This window comes from Cryptomeria japonica, chromosome 4, assembly GCF_030272615.1.
Source record: "Cryptomeria japonica chromosome 4, Sugi_1.0, whole genome shotgun sequence".
NCBI classification, from domain to species: Eukaryota; Viridiplantae; Streptophyta; class Pinopsida; order Cupressales; family Cupressaceae; genus Cryptomeria; species Cryptomeria japonica.
This window is the reverse complement of record NC_081408.1, coordinates 178,698,393-178,719,336: the sequence shown is the minus strand read 5'-3', so window position 1 is coordinate 178,719,336 and position 20,944 is coordinate 178,698,393. Positions and strand designations below refer to the sequence as shown.

Genomic DNA, 20,944 nt, shown 5'->3' with positions numbered 1-20,944 from the left:
AGTGCAACAGGATCTTGTTCAATTGGAAGAGATGCTACTCTTAATTGATTGAATGCAACAATAGCTGGATCTTCTCTCGGAGCAAAATCTACATTAGATACCAGTTTTCTTAAACAACGTCAATTCAAGATTAAAATAAAATTTCTATGATAAAAATAGAACAATTATTTACCAATTTTTGATAAGAATGAATAGAAAAATTCGTATCGAGTTTACCAATTTTTATAAGAATGAATAGAGAAATTTGTATCGGTGACTCTATTGTCAAAATGGCTCTCTATCACAGTAGTTCTCGTCCACTTTACATTATCATCAAATGTACTTGTTGGGGGTGCATCTTCTGTTGGGAGGTCTGGTCCAATCTCCTCATTTATCGTTTCTATGATCATTTTTCTGACAACATCATCAACTTCAGCTAATGCCATATATGATCTTCTTAACAACTACTGACAAAAGAAAGCCACAAACCCCACTAGACTGTAATTTTTTTAACAACAGTTGAGAAATCGATGTAAGGACATCAGGGAAAATTGTAAATTTATAAGAGAGGAAATAGAGTTTGTTACGAAGGATTCCTCATACATCTTAAGGCCAAAGATATTCTACTTTCTTTTACTTTAATTTCTGTGTTCTACGTTTCACCATTTGGTTTTAGAATTGTTCCTTCATCTTTGTTTAGCTTCCCAGAAGATGGTAAGCCATTTTATTTGGATTGGTCAAGTGCATTATTCTTTTCTTCGAATAGAGAGTTTAGCGGAAACTCAGGGAATCAATTCTGGGCTTTTCCAAGCTTTCAAAGCTATTCTTATGCTATTCTTCTTCACACAAATTTCCACTTTTTCTTCCATGAAATTTCCTGAAAAGCTTCTTTCTTCACCATCAATTCAGGTGCTTTTTTTCTCTTCTAAAATTTGCATTAACTTTAATTAGAGTTAAATTGTCACCAAATTCACCGTAATTTGTTTTATTTACTATTATTTCTTTTGTGTGTTTAGTTTTAGTCTTATTTTCTGTAAGCAAATTTTCCTATCACTTTTTTATTATTATTAATTATATTTTACATTCATAACTTTTATATCTATTTTTATTTATAAAATATTTTAAATAATAATTATAATATTTTGTAATAGTGAAAATGTATATTCATTTTTTTAATTTTTTATTTTGGATTCATTTTGAAGGTTATTTTAAGAGTAATGGTTTGTGTGAAAGTGACATATTTTAGTATAAAATTTGGTAAATAAAATAAATTCAATTTGATTCTATTTATTCACAAAAGAAATAAATGACATGAAATTTTCAAAATTTAAACTTAAATTTAGATCATTTTAACTCCCTTCAACTAGGCATTATCTGTCAAATTGAGTGCAACACTTGTAACTTGCAACTAAGGGCATTGTATTTGAAGACAAATTCTAATTCATCTCAAACCATACAAAAATAAACCCAAAACTTCTTATTCACATTACAACATCACGTAGAGGGAACATCATAGAGCATGAACATTCCATCACCAAATTATATTAATATCCCAAGTATTAATTTATACTTATTTGACATCTTTACAAAACAATTAAATTTGGAATAGGGATTTAACGAAAGGAAAATATTTCCTGTTTAACAAAATCCTAAATGATGTATATTGACATACCTCCTTACAAATAGGAAAACAAATTCTAGGCATCCATTTTTAATATCTATGTAAATTTTTTCAGATTTGTAGACCCAAATGATGAGGCATAAATGATGCCATTTTCATTCCATGTTTTTAACAAGGGAGTCATTCTATGTTTTAATATTTTGGTTTCTTGTACTTAAGAACTTGTGATTTTTGACATCTTCTTATGCTTATTTGATGTAATTATGAGATAGTTTAGAAATAATATTCTGATATAAATGTTCATATTTTGGAAAGACTATGTTGTGAATGAATGACTGCATGTTTCATTTTGAATTTCTTGTGCACTTATTTTTTTTGGAGTTTGAATTTGAACAGTCCCTATACTGCATCCTAAAATATCTTTTCTCTAAATTCTAAATGATGTGCATTACTGAAAAAACTCGGCCATATCTCTGAGTTTCTCATGATGTAGTCTAGTTGTTCACTTGCAATGAATGATGGAACTCTCTATTCCACCATCAGTTTCACTTGCTCAGGTACAATCACTCTATATGTCTCTCAACACATGGCACAATTTTAGTTCAATTCAATAATTGAACTTAGTTCTTGTGATTCATGGTTTAGATATAATTTATTATTTCAAATTAAAAACTCAATTCTTGTGAGTCATTTTTTAGTTCAATTCAATAATTGAACTCAGTATAATAGGCCTTGTTTTTGCCTGATACTATGAATTGCTATGGTAGTTTTGTTTCTTTTCCTTTTTCAAAAACTTTGTAGTGAGTGTTTTATACTATTAAATAGACTTTCTGGTTTTGGCCTTTTCCACTCTTGGGGCCAATTTGAATGAAAAATAGAAGCCTTTGATCTAGTGAAGGCGTTAGATCCCTCCAAGAGGAATAGAAAGGCCCGCTCGACCAAAGGGAGGCTATCTATGTGTGTTTAGCTTGTTTGTTATCTCTGCTAATGTTTCCAGTTTATGTCTAAAATAATTTAAAATCATGATTTGAATTCCTATTTTAGTTGTAGATATAATTTTTAATTTCTAATTTGTTAAGATTCATAGGTATGATAGACTAATTTGAAATTAGAATAGTCATTTGCTTTAGTTACATGAAATAATAAATCAAGTGACTGATCTATGGAATGAGTGAAATGATGAATCCAAGCTTTCAATTTAAATTGATGAAATGGAATGGAATTCTTTTCCCTTTTTCTGCAATAGTAATTTAATTTTTGCAAAATTAGTGTATGATTTACATTTTCCTTTAGGCATAGGCCACTAATATCAAATTATTTCATCTCCATATATCCCCTTCGATACTTTCCAAAGTAGAAAGATACCTATAGATGCTTGGATTTATTTTTATTCTCCCAAATCTTTATAGAAAATTAAAATAATGATATATTTACTGGGTTATGTAGGATTTCTCTACACCCTAAGATGCTCCTACATCAATATGATGAATGTATCCAGATCATTATGTCTTATAAGGATAATAGATGCTTGGTTCTCTTAGTTTCAAGATAACTACTAATTAATGTCAATGTCTAGAAAAATAATTTGCTGACACAATGCTTTACATACGAAGGATTGTTTCGTCCATTTAAATTATCTCTTCTACAAGATTAAGTAGGAAGGAATATCATTAAAGGTTGTCATATTTGATGAGGCTTGCAAGACATCATAGGACATAATTTTTTGAATATTATAAACTTCAAAATTGAGACTACAAATACATAGTTTAATCTATAAGTTTGCAATATTTTGACCTTTAATTGATATGAAGATTGCTATCATTTCTTTATCTTCTATTTTTTTCTTTCCTCATTTTCTATTACTTTGATTAAATATTTTAATTACAAAATTCTAACATATAATTTAGATACTTAAATGTATTCATTAATACAAAATATAACCATATTACCCAAATGTACCAATTTACTATGAAATGTGAGTCTAGATAAACCTCTTATCTTTATTAAACAATAATATTTTCTTAGTCTTAAATAATCCTCCCCTTGCATCCACTACCACCACGCATGTAAGCAACATAAGCAATAAAAATAATTGAATTATAAGATATTAAAATAAGCATAAATATAAAAGTGAGTTCAACAATCAAACAAGCATTGTAACGAAAGTGGAGATTGTGAAAAGAATAAGCTTAATGTTACAAAGAAAAATAAGTGTGTTAAACAGTCTAAAATGTTATTATATTAAATAATATAATTGATTAACTAATCTTTACATAATTATATTCAAGATAATGAATATTAGAATTTTACATGTATTAAATGATTCTATCTAATGCATCTCTATATACTATATCATTATCTTTATGTTCATAAAATTGCTTCTATGTTGGTATGTCTTATCTATATACCATTTTATAAATTATTAGAAGATTAACTATTATATGCTTCAATTGATTGCTGAGTGGAAAAGATACCATTTTTATCATTAAATATTAAGAACAGTGATATTAATATCTTCCAAAATCATGATATTTTTATGAATTTTTTAAGAAAAGAATGCTTCTTTCTATTTGAATAATGAAATATCCTCTACATGGTGTATATCAATTGAATGGAAAAGATACTTGAAACCATTAAATATTAAGAACAGTGATATTAATATCTTCAAAATTTTTGAATGTTTTAAGAAAGGAATGCTTCTTTCTATTTGAATAATGAACTATTCTCTACATGGTGTATTTAAGGATGAAAGCTTTAAATATTATGATAAAATCTTGTACCATTTTTAATAATTATTTGTTTATGATAATCGTATATGATATAAATTTTTATTTAATAAATATAAATATAATATTAATAAACAAGTTCTAAAGATTTTTTTCCTAGTATTACATTAACTCAAAAGCTGATGTAAATATAAGAAAGATATCAATAGTGATGTCTATTTCAATTTTCAATTTGGATTTTCAGTAGTAAATCTGTATTCCTTAGTATCACGTATATATATAGATATCATTGGTATTAATCTCAAATTGAAAAATACTATAATACAATCGGGGCCAAAGCTATTCTGGTTTCAAAACAGATTATTCATACAACGTGATAGCGACGTGTTGGTCAATCACTGCCGTTTATTGCAAAGGAACCAGAATAGACGCATCCCAATCGTCTACACGTACATTAAATATGTATCTGTGTGTTCCCGCCAATATATTCGCTGCAGTAAATGATAATAAATACAATAGTTTTTTGTTCAATTCAATGCACTACTACCCGAGATATCATTCCCGAGAATTCTCAGCAGTTATTTTGTTCAAAACATGCGAAATATTATTCTCAACTCGCTTGAGATATCCTGTCAACCGATTCTTTAAGTCGCTTGAGATATCCAGTCAAAATAGAAGCTTGTTAATTACTATTATAATTAAAACTACTCCAGATTCTTCTCCAACGGTATATATTTGGCAGACTTTTTGGGTGTTGAAAGCAAATCTTTAACATAATGACTCTGATTTTTAGGCGTTGAAAGGAAATCTTAAAAATTGACTCTGATTTTTCGGTATTGAAAGCAAATCTTTAACATAATGACTCTGATGAATAGTAGCCCCTCGCCATTTCTGTGACCATTGGCTCTGTATTAGAATGGCTGGGCTTCTAAGGAATATAACTCTGTTTTGACAGTAATTGAATGTTTATGTTCTTTGAATTGACTGTAAGTACTCGTGTTCACTTTGTTTTTCCCTCAAAATCTATTAGTTTGCCTCGGCTTTAGAGGTCGTATTTTTGCACTTGAAAGGTAAACATGTATTGATTATTGTCTGTCGAGTATAAACCTGTGTGATTTTGAGAAACTGTAGAAAGCATGCAACGCATGACATATAAATTAATGGGTTTTTATGTTTTTAGGGCTGCAGTTAAATTGGTTTTAAAAAAGTCATGATTTTCACATAATAGTTAGTAGTCTTTTATTTTTCGAAAAAATATATAACACAAAGATTAGTGAATCATTTTGAAACCAGATTAACCACGTCCTTTTTTAGACTGGCATATAGTAAACGTACCTTTGAACTGCAAATTTTCTTCACATTTAAATTGGGTTCAATAAAGTTTTAGTTTATTGCAGTATTGTTGGCCCGTTTTTAACACTATATTGTTATAACTTTGTGAGTTGATATTGTTGAGGAAGGGGTCATTGCAATTTGAATCCAATTTGAATTTAATAGATCGATCCAATGCCTCATTAAATTGCAAGGAGCTCGCACCATTGTGGGATTAATATATAAGTTTTGGCCTCTTTGCAGAGTGGAGATTTCAGCTCTATGATGTCTAGTTGCAGATATTCTAATGTAGTGGAATCAGTAAAGAAGGTAAAGAAGAAAGTTGGGTTTATAAGAACCAAAGACAATAATGGGAAATGTGCTTTGCCAGATAACAGTCCCCCTGTAACAGTTGAGGCCAAAGGAACAAAATCCCAATTTCAAAGAAGAGAAATGTTAAATTTTTTAGACGATAACTTGGTTTCCATTAGAGATACCAAATTGCAATGCCGTAAAGAAGGTTTGCCAAGTCTAAATAAACAGAAAAGGGCAGTATTGGCTGGAGAAGTCAATCCTCAAGCTTCTAAAGTTAGGACGCCTTGTTCAACAAAGAATTCAAAGTCCGTTATCAATTCTTCACAGTTGAAAAGCAATGCTGCACCAAATGTTTCTGCCAAGTTGAGCAAGAACCCAATCAAATTGATCAACAGAGTAGGATATTATTCTAATCCCTCTTTTGTAGATGACAGCAATGTTCTCAATTGTGAGATAAGTGAGCAAGAATTGCTAGATTTGAATTTGCTCCCTAACGGATTTCTGCTGCACAAATTGACTATGACACCAGTTGCTACACCAAAGAAATATGAAAGACCTACTGGGGGAGGATTTTATAGCTTCGATGGATCCAGGTTGAGTCCAATTGAAGAAGCCTCTCTAATCCTTAGTAGCCCTAATGGGGATGCATGTCCCTGTTTTAATCCTGATAAAGGAGGAGAGACATGTCAAGTAGTTAAACTTGATTTTGAGTCAGAACTTGTGGATGAGAAACCCAAACTCAACGAGATGGATAGGACATTAAAGGTGAGCTTTGATCTCAAGAAGTTGTTTTTATATCTGTTTTTATATCTTGTTTTACAAAAAATACAAGAAGGGCTTGTTTTATGTTTTTTTGAATGTTCATCTAAATACTGGTTTTTCTTCATATTTTCTTTTTTGTTAGAGAAAGTGTTCTAATTGGATCTTCTTTATAATCATAGTTAGAAATGGAACTATTGAAAGTAAAAAGAAAAATTAAGGAGCTGGAATGGCTATTACAGGTAAGCTTCCATTCTAAGGAGATGTTTAAATTCCATTTTTTAAAACTTATCAGTATCGATTCAAGTGCTGATTTCTAGTGTCCATCCAAATGCATTTTTTCCCTCTTTCTTAAAAGAATTTTTCGTACTTTGTGGTTCCTTATAATTAGTTACAAACAGCTCCTTTGATCATATGTAAATGTTCTTTAAGACTTGATATATCTTGCTTGGATATTTCAGAGGTCCCTAAGGAGGACAGACATGTTGCTGCCAAAGCTTGCAAAAGAGGACGTGCTAATTGCATATTAGAAGACCTTCAATTGCTTTTCGAGTACTCTTAACTGCAAGAAAAAGCAAACTGCAGAGATTATGTACTCACGAGATTTATATTAGCAGAGGCCCATGCCCTCTATGTAACAGATACATTGTCGAGATTACTATGATATATTTGATTTATTTTTCATATAATTTTGTTATCTACACTAATTTTTTCAAATGAACAGTTAAAAAAAGAAAAAGAAAATGGTTAGACGCCAACAATGGTAGGATTCAGTCGAATGTACACTGATGTTGATGATAAATATTATCTGAAGCATTGAATCTATAGTTAGTAAGAAAATAATTTTATCAGTAATAGGTATTATTATTATTTTTCTATATTTTATTAATATATGTTTTAAGTAGATATAATTATAATTAGTTTTGTTAGATTAGTTATAACTTAGAATAATGTTGTTTTCACAATTCATAATAATAATTATTTGATATATTAATTTCATGTAAATTTAGTTAATTAATTTATTATATTTTTTAATATTTTTTTTATATTAAATATCGAGAGACCAAAATAAGGAGAGTTTATACAAAAACGAGGATGCGAGGCAAAGCCTCGGTCATTAACCAGTGGGATTATCCGACTGAACAAAGACAACCTCCTACAAAAAAAAAGAGTTAGGAGAGAGAGTATATACAGTGAGCTATATACATCAACTAGAGGCTACTGGACACCTATTGCAGAATCTCATCCTGGTTTTCCATCCATGTTGTCCATCCTTGTGGCCTTTCCATCCACACCACCTTCTTCCGCTCCAGGACCTGGGTAAACATTTCGAGCTTATCAAAGTAGGGACCTCTGTTCTCCTTGAGTTCCTTGATCAGTTTCTTTAGAGCCTCATCGAATGCAGTTTGGTTCTCCCCAATTCTAGCCCATTCAAAGCCATCCTTCATCTCATATATGAACATGGTTGCCTGGTCATCCCTGAGGAAACACAATAGCTTCTCCCTCTCAACATTCATCAAAAAACATACTTGCACAACAATTTTATAATGAGTGAGTTTCTTAAAAAACCCAGTAAGAGTCCTATCAATACCTTGGAATTTTTCCTCTTTTCTAAGCTTACAAATAAACCAAAGTATGAAAGAAGAGAGAATTTGCCAAAATAGGTTAGCATCCTTCTTGAGGCCATGAATGAATCCAACAATAATATCAAGAGTACAAACATGTTCAGTAATGGAAATTCCAAATATCAGCCAGACCTCTCTGGCAAAAATGCAGTAAAAAAAGATGTGCCGCATAGTCTCAAGCTTCCTACATACAGAGCATAGGTAGAAGGCACCAATGTTATTCCTAATAGGCAGTCTATCCAACATTAGTTGCCACCTAAAGCATTTGAATTTAGGGGGGATGGGGGACTTCCATAGTTTCTCAAATGTTTTCTGCCAAGCAGATGTATTAAGGTCAAGATACTAGAGGGAGTTAATATGATCGATCACCGTGGTATCATGAGTGAGTAGTTTGTAGATAGACTTGGCTTTGACCTTGGAGAGGAGGGAGCCATCCTTCCATCGCAATGAGAGGTATTTGTGACCATCTACATCAGTGTTCCTAGGAAGATCTAGACAAGCACAAGCATTTTTAATCATATTGTAGGTTCTCTTATGTGAGCCAGGGAGGTCAAACTTATTGCTAAGGTCCTCCCAGTTGATGAGATTATCATGTTCCAAGATGTCCATGAGGTATTTAATGCCTTTATTATACCAATTCCTAGCAGAGTAGCCTTGGGTTAAAGCGAGGGGTTTAGAGTTATGGTAGAGATTCCACAATATTGACTTTTCCCCATGTAGAGTATTATTACAGTCAATATTAGAGTTGGTAATAAGTTTTTAGACACATGCTCCTAGGCTTTCCAAATGGATTTAAACACCCAAGTTCCTTGAACAGACACAAAGAATCCGCCTGCTATCAGATCACTAAAGGGGAGGGCTTTCCAAGATTTGGTAGACTTGGGGACGCCATTTTGTATGTTATTTCTGACAAGGATCTTCCAGGGTTCTTGTTCTTCTAGGGCATGAAATATCCACTTGGCAGCCAGGGAAACTCCTTGCATTTTGAGATCCTTAATTCCCATCCCATGAAGTTTCTTATCTATGTGGCACCAGAGCCATTTGACCGTGTGGGCCTTTCTTTTACCCTTACCATCAGACCAAAGGAAGTGCTTGATAGATTTTTGGATCTCATAAACTTGGTAGTTACTGAACATCCAGATAGAGGAGTAGTATAAACTATAGAAGGAGAGGATTCTTTGGCAGACTTGGATCCTACCAACCAAGGATAGAATCCTATTGTCCCATTTATTAAGTTTTTTGTCAATCTTTTCTTTCACCCAAATCTACATATCCTTGAGAGAGGGAGAGACAGAAAAAGGGATACCGAGGTACCTGACTATTTTATTGGGTCCTCCCCATGAGTATCCAACCTGCTGGAGCCAGTTCGGGGGTTCCTTGTTCCACCCAAGTAGGATAGGCTTGGAATTGGAGATACGAGCACCAAAGGCTCTACCAAAGGTTGCAAGCTTTTGATTGAAGGAGTCAATGTTATGCCTAGAGAGATCTAGAAAGAGCGTATTGTCATCAGCAAATTGTAGGTTGAGCAATTCAGAGTCATCTGGCATCTTAATGCCATGAACTTTAGGGGATAAGGTATCATCTCTTAGGAGGTAAAAGAGGGCATTTGAGGCAATGACAAACAGAGCAGGGGTGAGGGGGCAACCCTGTCTAATGGATCTAGAAAGAGGAATAGACTGGGAAAGTGATCCATTAACTTCACAACCAAGGTGGAGGCATCTTTGAGGAGAATTTGGACATATTTACAAAAATTGCTAGGGAAACCAAAGGCTTTGAGCATCATGAGGATGAAGTCCCATTCCACCCTGTCATAGGCCTTCTCAAAGTCTACAAGGAACATGGCAGTATCTTGATTTGAAGTTTTGGCCCATTCCATAGATTCCCAGCTAATGACAAGGTTCTCCCTTTAATGAATCTTGTTTGGGTAGAGCAGATGAACTTGGGAAGGATCTTCTCAAGGCGAGAGGCTAGGGCTTTGGCTAGTTATTTTATAAGAAATGTTGAGGAGAGTAATTGGCCTCCAATTTTTTATGAGGGCTTTGTCCCCATCTTTTGGGATAAGTTTAACAATTCCCCTATTGATGGACTCTCCAAGGGTGTCACTATCAAATGCTTCGGTGTATATGTCATAAAGGTCTTTGGTGACCCACTCAATATTGGTTTTGTAAAACTCAGCAGGAAGTCCATCAGGGCCTGGGGCCTTATCATCCTTGAGGGATTTAATGGCATTGGCAATTTATGTCATAGAGATTTTGGTCTTGAGAGGAAGAGTTTTAGCCTTAGAGATTCTTTTTGGGATAATGTTATTGCACCTATTTCTAGCCTCTTTTGAGGCTTCACTATCTTCTGAGGTAAAGAGGGTTTTATAAAACATTTCAAAAGCATCTTTGATCTCATTGATATTCAGGAGTTCCTTATCCTCAACTATGATTTTGTCAATTTTTTCTCTATTTTGTTTTTGTTTAAAGAGATTGAAGAAGACTTTAGAGCCTTTATCTCCAAATTTGAGCCAATGATTACGTGCTCTTATGAGGGCACCCTTCATTTTGACCTATTGATGTTTCCTAAGAATGTCTCTAGTCTGAGCTACCCATTTCTCCAGGACAGAGGAGGAAGGATGTAATTGTATTTCATGCTCCAAGGAGTGGAGCTGATTAGTGAGAATTTTTTCCACAAGCCTGAGAACCTTGGATTTCTTCTGGCTTATAGTTTGGAATATCTTTTGCCAAGAGGAGACATTTCTATTCCATTTGAGGGTGCGGGATTGGGGATGTTGAGGGTGCATGTTAAAGAGTCTAACCATTTTAATGGCAGTTAGGGCATCCTTGTTGTTTAGTAGGGAGGTATTAAGGATAAACTTCTTATTGAGAGGATTGCTGTTAGGGATGGAGTTCCTAGTATTAATGACAACAATGATAGGGAAATGTTTAGATAAGGTTACTGGTAGTACAACCACCGAGTTACCCAAGTGGTTAGGGGAGAAGGAGAAGAAATTTTTATTAACATAGAACCTGTCTAATCTGGAGTAAATTCGGATGGGGCCTTGCTGAAAGTTGCACCAAGGGTACCATAGGGTAGAGGATTTAGATTTGCTACCCTAAAGGGGGTCAAATAGTTGCATGTGTTATTTAAATCTATCCCAGTGAGGTTTCTCTTGGCACTTCCATTCGAAAGGGATACCCCTGGCCTTATCATCTTGATTTTGAATCATGTTAAAGTCTCCAACCATGACCCAAAGGATACTTGGAAGGGTTGCTAGCCAATTCTAGAGGGACACTCTTTCCCTATGATCATTAGGTGCATATATAGAACATACCCCAAAACACCAGCCTCTGATATCCAAGGAGGCCCAAGCCACTCTGTTACAAGGGGAGATGCCCCTATCCCTAATGTAATTTTCCCACTTAGGGTTGATGAGGAGACCAAGTCCACCCTTTCCCTTAGGATGATTGGTGCATATTTTGATCACATCTCTCCAAATAAAATCAAGCATAGTGTCAAGGGAGAACTAAATAGATTTAAGCTCTTGAAGCATTAAGAAATCTAGATGTTTATGACAATTTAGAAACCTCTTAATAACAAACTTTCTATCAGGTGACTCCAAGCCTCTAATATTCCATGAGATGTATTTCATGAGAAAAGGAGATTAAGAGGGACTGTTTGGGAGACCATTTTGATCTCCAGACTTTTTCTTATTTTTGGAGCCAAAAGGCTTGCCTTTCTTTTTAGCCATGGAGAAACCTTTCATGAGGTCATCCTCTTCCTAACTAAGCTTAGTTAGCTCAATTTTACCATCTGCAGTTTCTACAATGTTCAACCCAAGTACTTGGGAGCCTGGAAAGCCAAGGAGCATTGAGCTAGACTTAATGTCCTCTAGTCCCTTATTAGCACAATTGACTTCAATAATATGGTTGTCCTCTATTTCATTTAGTAGATATTCTGTTGTGGGGTTGGAGGTGTTAACATTAGGGGTAGCCTCTACAAATAATGTGGATTTAGATCATTTGGGGATCCCAGACCTGAGCACCATTTTTGCAGGGTTATCACTCATTCTAGCATCACCAGCACCGCAATTAGGCTTCTCTAAATTTTTAACCATATTTTTAACCAGGGAGGTGGTCAAAGTTTGTGAAGCTTTAAGTATGGCATCATTCATAGTGATGGGGTATTTGCTATTGGTAGTCAACTGATTAGCAGTTTGATCACCAGCTTGGATTTGATTTAAGGCGAGTTGTTGGGAATTCTTTTGTCTTCGCTTTCTTGATGTGAATATTTGAAAACAATCAAAAGGAGAATCCTCAGAAATTTTGGAGGGAACGAAAGCAGGTTTGAGGGGTTCGGTAGTGGTGTCAACAATCATTGGATTTAATTCAACAGGGATGAGGCTAGGAGCCGAGCTTATGGAGGTATCATCTTTAGGGTTGGTATTGTTTCCAACAGAATGAAGGTTGCTTGGGTTAGGGATCGACTCCTTATCAGAGCTAGGGTTTTCAGATGTTCCTTATAGGGTAGTGTTATTTTTTAGTTTCTTGCGGTTGATGATTGGGAAGTTCTTCCGAAGATGCCCTTCTTTTTTGCACAATAAATAGGCGTTCAGTCCTCCAAGTATTTCAACAGGGCAAACAAATGTTTCATCACCAATGTTAAGTTTTAGCAGAGTAGGGATGTCGATGCCAGGTTTAATGGATATAAGTATTCTTGCATCAAGGTTAGGGACTAAATGTGTTGTTTCATCAACCCAAATTATTCTCCCAAATATTTCCAATACCTGGGGAAGAAAACGCCATAGGAAGGGAGGGACATCCTTAAGGATGACCCATCTAGGGCTTGAGAGCGCAAGAACTTCCTCATTGATAGCCTCTAAAGACCAGGCTAGGGCACGAAAGGAGGTGTTCCCAATAGTCCAATATTGTCTTTTAAGAATTTCAAACTGGGATTCATGATTATTAAAAAAGATAACATACAAACCTTTCTGGACTTGCCTACAGAATGAAATCTTAAGCCCTAACTTCAAACTCCAAATATTATGAAACCAATCATCTAGGAATTTCCTAGGCCGACAGTTCTGAATATTAACACAAGCAAAAAAAATTACAGTATCGCTTAACCTAGTTTTTTCGGAAACAATTTCTTTCAACATTTCATCTTTTGGTAAAATGCAGAAAGAATTCAAGGGCACGGTAGGGCTCTTACCTTCCTTACCGGGTCATTCACCTCTAGGTGTCTTAAAAAATCTTGCACTAGGGTGGACTCCATGGGCAGACGGAGCAATGGTCTCGGTAAAGGTTTTGTTTCGGTTTGAGTGAGCCTTCTCAGAAGGTTTAGTAGTCTCGGTAAATGTTTTTATTTGGCTTGAATGAGCCTACTTGGTGGGTTGAGGAGAATTAATGGTAGCACCATCAGACTCAGGCTCCATTGGGAGCTATGAAGGAGTCACACGAGTGACCAAAGGTGTGATGAATGGTTAGGTTAACATGCAAAAAAATCCATTAAGCACCGAGTAGAAAGTAAATGAAAAATAGTAATAAGGACACGAAGTAAATGCAAAACAGTAATAAGGGCACGAAGTAAATGCAAAACAGTAAAAAGGGCACAGAGAGAAGATGCAAACCACGTGGAGGAGATTAACTCCTCCACATCCTCCTAGACTTGGCCATGTTAGACAACACAGGTAATGTTGGAGAGCACGCAGTCTACAACAAATGCTCCAAAAATCACTCCAAAATTCGCTCCAAAATTTGCAGTCCAAAATTTCATAGTCCAAATTCACAGTCCAAATTTCGCAGTCCAGAATTCGCAGTCCAAATTTGCAGTCTAGAATTTGGAGTCCAACTTTTGCAGTCCAGAATTCAATCTGCAGACAAGCAGGTCATGGAATTGCGCAATAAGTAGAAGCTGCAATGGCGATGATAGCAGAAAACGTCCCTTCGTTCCGCTTTTGTGCACTGAAATGTTGGGGTTTGGTTTCTTATTTTTGACTACCTTTCTCTTAGGGTTTAATCCTCCACATCTGCGTTTGAGGATCTTCTTCGCAGCTTTTCATATTTCATTTTTTCAATTTCCTCTAGAGACCTTTCCCTTATGTAGTGATAAACGCAGTACTCTTGGATGATCAATTGTATAGTATACAAGCGCTCAACTATATTCGCTCATTGTTTTGAAACTTCTGAGTGGTATGATCGAATTACCACTGCAAATTTCACGCCATTTATGAATTTCGTTCTGCTCTTCATGTGAAGAAATTTTCCTGTCCATATTTTTTAATATTAATAAATACAAGTTACATATTATGTAGTAAAAATTAATTAAAATATTAATTATCTTATAAATTATTAGGTAAAAATATAGTCTTAATATATTCTTTGTATATCTTAAAACAACATATTCTTTTGCACAATAACTTTAAAATTAAAAATTATGTGAAATAGTTACTATTAAACACTTAAGATTCCATATATGCATCTTATCCTTATTATACACTCTAGTAGAAAAATGTGATATCTTGTAGAACTCTGCTATTTGGAATGTACAAGCAAGGTAAAATATTTTTATGTATCACAATATGGGTTAATACATGCCTTTAAATATATCAAATGTCTATATGGTATAGCTGTTATCTTCATTTAAGGTTAAATATTGTTTTTGGGTTCATATGTATAGTACATCAATATTATTAGTTCCTACTTGGAATTATAAGGGGGCCTACTAATTTAACAAAAAAATTCAATAAAGCTTTACCAAAGTTCTTAAATATTCAAGGATTGAAATTAAGGATTGTTTATAGATAATGAAAAGAGAAACATTTTATGTTGTTGTGATTGATCATATTTGAAACTCTACAAAATTAGAGGAATAATAAGACTATTTCTTATATTACCATATTTTAGAGGAATATGGGTGTCTTTTCATGATAATAATAATATAATTAAAATAATTATTATAGCTATTAGATAATAATATCATATTATATGATATTTATATTATAAGTTTAATAATATACAAATTTACTATTTATTATATTAGTTGCTTTCCAAAGATAAAAATAGTTCTACTAGAATTTAGCATAATTATGTCACAATATGTCCTTGTTGATAAGGTTTATTGATTTATAACAAGCGTCATGTAGTGAGTAGTATCCACCTTTGAAATTTAGTAATAATAAGATTTATTATATTATACTAAGTAGAATAAATAATTTGTATTAATTATTATTAGTTTATAAAATTTTATATTTTATATTTATAAGATAATAAGGTCAAGAGATGTTTTTGATTATATAAGCATGGAGAAGGCCATGAACCTATGAAACAACCAGATCACCAAACAACAACATTACCCCAGGCTGAGAACAACCATCCCACCAAACCATAGAAAAAAATCCCTCCCATGAGAAATAATAAAAAATCTTCATATCCCTATAGCTTAACTTGCTAATTCTAACTAACTTTCATCTACCTATCTTTCTATCAGCATTGTAAGTATCAATAAAAAACATGTCACTATCAATATTATGCATAATTAAGTCTAAATAGATAGGCACACAGGCCCAACATAATAACCATCTCAAGATCATAATAAAAAACCCAAGCATAGAAGAGGAAACAAAAACTAGAGCAGAGCTAATCCTTCTTTATCAGGTTCCAGTTTTGCTGGATCCTATCAATTTGAGTTTCCCACATGTCCATCTACCTATCTCCATCATCAACTTATTTCTCTTTTTGTCCCTGTTTTGCCAATTTCTAGTTTTTCTTTTTTAATTTTGCCATATCTCAACACTAGACCAATGACAACTTTATTCATGAACCCATTAGTAATGCAACAAAGGGAGCTGAAGGCATTACAAATATTATCAAATTTTTGTTTGTACTCCTCGTTCCTCTCCTCTAGGTTAACAGCTCTCTCTTTTATATCCTTTAGTTGCTCGAGTACATCCCTATTGTTCTCATTTTCAGATGGAGAATCCTAAGAACAAGGGACCATTTCTTCATCATCTCCAGGATGGTTAGGCACCAGAAGAGTTTGGTCAGGATTATCAAAATCCTCCTCCTTTTCACTTTCTTTCTCCATCTCTTCTTTAAAATTTTCATCAGGGTCCTCTTCCTCCTCTTGAAAGTCTTCATCCTCTGGATTATCCATGGAGGTCTCCTTATTTCTTCGAGGTTGAATGCTTCCTCTAGAATTTTTTCCATATCTTTGCTCTCCAGTTTTTTATTTTTTTCTAATTTTCTCTGAGTCTAGCTGATCTTCTCTTCTCTGAGTTGGTTTCTTTTCTTTCCTATTCAGAATTCTTTTCTTCCTTATTCTTTGAGTTGTGCAAATCAAGGTCAATGGTAATTCTCTTTCTTGTCGACTCTTTATCAACTTTTTTGGCTTTGGTAGGGGTATTCTTTGGGGTGTTCATTTTTCTTGCCCTTGGACTTGACAGGGGGAGTGAAGTCAAGCGAGCAGTAGGGTTTGGATTCAATTAGCTCCATCTTAGTTGAAGTGCCCTATTTTTTCTTGAAAAGTTCATCACTATTTGTCAAGGAAAGAAAATGGCTATGGCTAGGAGAGTGTTCGGAGGAAAATTTATAGAGCGGGTAAATTAGACCTAGATGGAGTAGAGGGTTAGCTCCATTTGGAATACAAGACTCTAAGTATGAGTTTTGAAAAAGGGGAGGTTTATTTTCTCACCATGTCTGATATGGTTGAGAATAAATATATCATGTTTGTGTTTTATTTTATTAATGTATATATATATTTTATTTTATTTTGTTGAAATATATATATATATATATATATATATATATAGAGAGAGAGAGAGAGAGAGAGAGAGAGAGAGAGAGAGAGAGAGAGAGAGAGAGAGAGAGAGAGAGAAATTACAAGAAAAAAGGCCATTTGTCTCATTAAAAATAATTTTCTCTACATAGTAATAAAATACATACTATTTGTTCAATCTTAAATTGTCATTATCTAAACCACTGAAAATATATATTAAGTTTTTATATTTGAAACATATTTTATTTAAGAATTTTCTTAGTTCACTTTATGACCATTTATTTTCTTTAATTTTTTTATAGAAGATTATATATACAAGTTTGACTCACTGTACTAAATTTTTGGTAGAAATGTAGCATTTTTTTTCTATTTTTTTATTGGTTCCTCATCCTATACCAAGTAGCATATCCAAGTATAATGTAGATGTTTGAGTTTTAATTTTGGTAAGCTACTACCAAGTTGGTAACTCCCTCTCTACTAATTCCAAAAACGTCGTGAACAAGGATTAAATAGGTTATTAGTGTTAATATAGTTTATTGAAATAGGACATCCTACTTTATTTCATCCAACCAAACAAGTTAGTCATTTGCAACAATATTTAATACTATTTTTTTATAAAAGAAATGTAACAATATTTCATAGGATAAGTCCTTCAAATGACAAGTTAGTACATATGTTTAGAACACTAATTAACATAACTTTCTTTCAATCAATGAATCCTCCCTAGAGCCACAAAGAATTATTTAGGTCAATGTTTAATATAGCAGTGATGACATTCTTCACCCAAGGCCCCTCAAACAACTTTCTATCTACAAGTTCACCAAGCGCTTTCTAGCCTATCACACCATTAGAAAACCTAATAAATAACCAATTAGAATGTTTTCATGACATCATCTAATACTTCTCCCATGGATATTGAGAACTTACATTATTGTGATTTCCATTTATAGTTTCTTAACAATGAATAATCATATTTAACTTTGTACTCATCACAAGTCCATTAAAATTTACATAATTAATTATCTTAAAGAGTCGGCATCACAAGAGAAATATTTGAAACCTATTTATCAAGCCATGAAAGGAATGGGGTAGAAAATAGATTTATGATGATAGGACTAGCAACATCTACAACTATTGCTAGTAGGGTACAAAGACAAATATACATTGAGAAATTGAATTATGTGAGTCCATCTATTTATTTGATTTGATATGATATTCTAATTATTTTGGTCACACACATGATTCACCACCAAGTCCACCACCATATTTCATTCCTTTAAGATATATTTTATTGAGAGGTGTTTAAATTAATTGAAGAGGGAATTGACCATTTCCAATGATTTTCTTGGTTTCCAATATTTTGAGTTGTGTGCCTAAATGATACTGATACATAACATCAAGTTATCCCTAATATCAACATAATATATCCCTTTATATCGACAAGGTTTCAATCTATGAAGTAGGGATTTGAACTTATCTCATTATTTATATTAATTTAAATACATTTAGAAAAAATATAAATATTCATGTCCAAATCAATGTTCCTTATTATGTAGTTATTGCTAGAAATATCTAGACTTCCATGAGAGCCCATGTTTTTATTAGGTAAATTGGGAGAGGATCCAAACACTTTTACATATCAACCTTCTAGATGAAAAACGGATCCCACAAGAAGTGAGACAATAAAAAAACTAGATTCTAACAAAGAACTAGAGCATCAACTAGATGAACATGAGGGATATGACCCTTACAATATCATTTTAGGTTTAGACAATTACCAAAAACCATACAAAGAAACCTTGGACAATACTATAAACATCCAAGAAGGGGGATAATTAGGAAGCCTAAAGCCAAAGGGACATTAACCAAATTAGAGTTTTAACTAACCTAAAACAAGAAAAAAATAAAATTGATCCTATAACAAGTCTCATATAAGTGGAAGAGAGAAACCAAGGCCAAAGAACCAAAAAAAGTACCTAGAAGTGAAGAAAACCTTTCATCAACCAAGGCCCTTCAAAAAAGGAGATACAAAATATAAGCATAATATTGTTAGACTATCATAATATAACAATATAATCATAATAATCATAATATTATTAGATTATCATAGTGAATCATATTCCATAATATCACTTGCACACATCTTACTCATGAATTCTAGTATGTTACATCAAATCATCTTACAATATCAAGCCATATTAAGTAGTTGATACATGCATACATCTTTATTTATTATGAATGATAAATAAATATAATAGTAAAATAAGATGGGAGAGTTATTGATACTAGCCATTCATAAACATTATTTAATTATTATGATGGAATAAGTTACATTTTATTTAAGTACTTCAAATATAGTAGAAACCCACAAAAGAATATAACCAATAGAATAATCACTCACCACATTTTTTGGTATTCTTTTTAAAGATAAATAGTCAAGATATGTTTGAAAATTAAGGTTACATTAATTTACTAATGACAAAAGGTCTTACATGGTAGGATTACCATGAAATCATAGGAAATACACAAAATTACACTACAAATACTTAAACAATCTTCATCACATCCCAATACATGTATCCAGGATTAACCATAAACTAACATAGGACTCCCAACACTTGGGAAATGTTTGGCCTCATATAGATCATTGCATACATCAAGCTTGTAGTACCCCTACCCTAATCAGATTCTAATCTCGGTTTGACCTTGGTTAGTTTATCATGTTATAATGTTATAGTCAGATGTTTTGATTATTGTGCATACCAGTTAATGTGGTTTTCGCATCAATTCATATGTAAGATATTATTTCTCCTGATTCGTGTTATTAATCTTGGCCTAACACTTTCATTATATATATATATATGTATGTATGTATGTATGTATGTATGTATGTATGTATGTATGTATGTATGTATGTATGACTCTTGGTTGCAGGAGATTGTAGGTATAGTACTGCATAGGTACGAGGTTCATCTCCACCTAGTTTCATAGGTTTGAGTGTTCCTCTTTCGTCCTTAGAGAATTGGATTAGGTGGTTGTAAGACCCTTGTTTCACCATAGTCATTCTCAAGTGAGCGTCGTCAGTTGTCCGTTAGTATCCCCTTTGGTGGGGTATGTAGGTCATCTATCTATTTGTCTTTCTTGGGTTGTGTGTTTTGTGTATGGTTAAATTGAGTATTTAATCTTTCATATTTAATTTGATTAAATGTGTGTTTATGCATTAGTATTTAGGGACTAAATTAAATAGGTCCCCTTTGTGGATTAATCATTAATTAGAGTTTGTAGCTAGTTCGATTAAATGGTTAATTTTAAATGATAAATTTATTTAGTTTATGCATTTGAAAGGAAAGATTAAATTTTACTCAAAATAGAAATAATTTAACCTCTTTGGCATTTTAGAAATAGAAAGGTTAATTTCAATTATTTGAGAAAATCATTTTTTAGAGGAAAAGCAAGTTTAGTATATTTGATTTGTTGAAAAGAATGAATTTTGGATTTTATTTAAAAGAGAGTATATTTTAAATTCAAAAATATGAATTTTCGTCAAACTTTTCCCCATTTAAACTAGGTTTTGGAAAAATATTTAGGGAGGATTATTTTGGGAGAGTATTTTGAAAAATATTTTTGGGAATGGAGAAATTTTTGGGCATTTTGGGGAAAGAAGGATTTTTGGAAATTGCAGGTTGGGCTCTCCTTCAAATCTTGCCAGGATTGCTGAATAAGGTAGGTTTCTGGTTTACCTCTTTGGTTTATTTTCTAAATAGAGGTTTTATGGATCTTGAAGGTTTCTGGTTGTGTTTGTGATAATCTCCAGATTAAAATTTTGGTTGTTCTAAATAAACTTTGTTGGA

General features: G+C 33.0%; 1 protein-coding gene across 1 annotated transcript; it reads left to right on the top strand.

Annotated features, from left to right (window-relative positions):
• Positions 1-5,230: 5,230 nt before the first annotated feature.
• Positions 5,231-7,349, top strand: LOC131032037 (uncharacterized). Its single transcript, XM_057962941.2, has 4 exons — positions 5,231-5,312; positions 5,902-6,717; positions 6,894-6,953; positions 7,173-7,349. The coding sequence occupies exons 1-4, from the start codon at positions 5,289-5,291 to the stop codon at positions 7,239-7,241; spliced, it is 969 nt and encodes a 322-aa protein (XP_057818924.2). The 5' UTR covers positions 5,231-5,288; the 3' UTR covers positions 7,242-7,349.
• The last annotated feature ends 13,595 nt before the right edge of the window (positions 7,350-20,944 follow it).

What these genes read in the sequence shown, in the direction of transcription:
- LOC131032037 (XM_057962941.2), top strand. Translation starts at nt 5,289, where the DNA reads ATGTTTATGTTCTTTGAATTGACT. An exon ending in TTATGTTCTTTGAATTGACT is followed by an intron (nt 5,313 to 5,901) that starts GTAAGTACTCGT and finishes GCCTCTTTGCAG; the next exon opens with AGTGGAGATTTCAGCTCTAT. An exon ending in AGATGGATAGGACATTAAAG is followed by an intron (nt 6,718 to 6,893) that starts GTGAGCTTTGAT and finishes TTATAATCATAG; the next exon opens with TTAGAAATGGAACTATTGAA.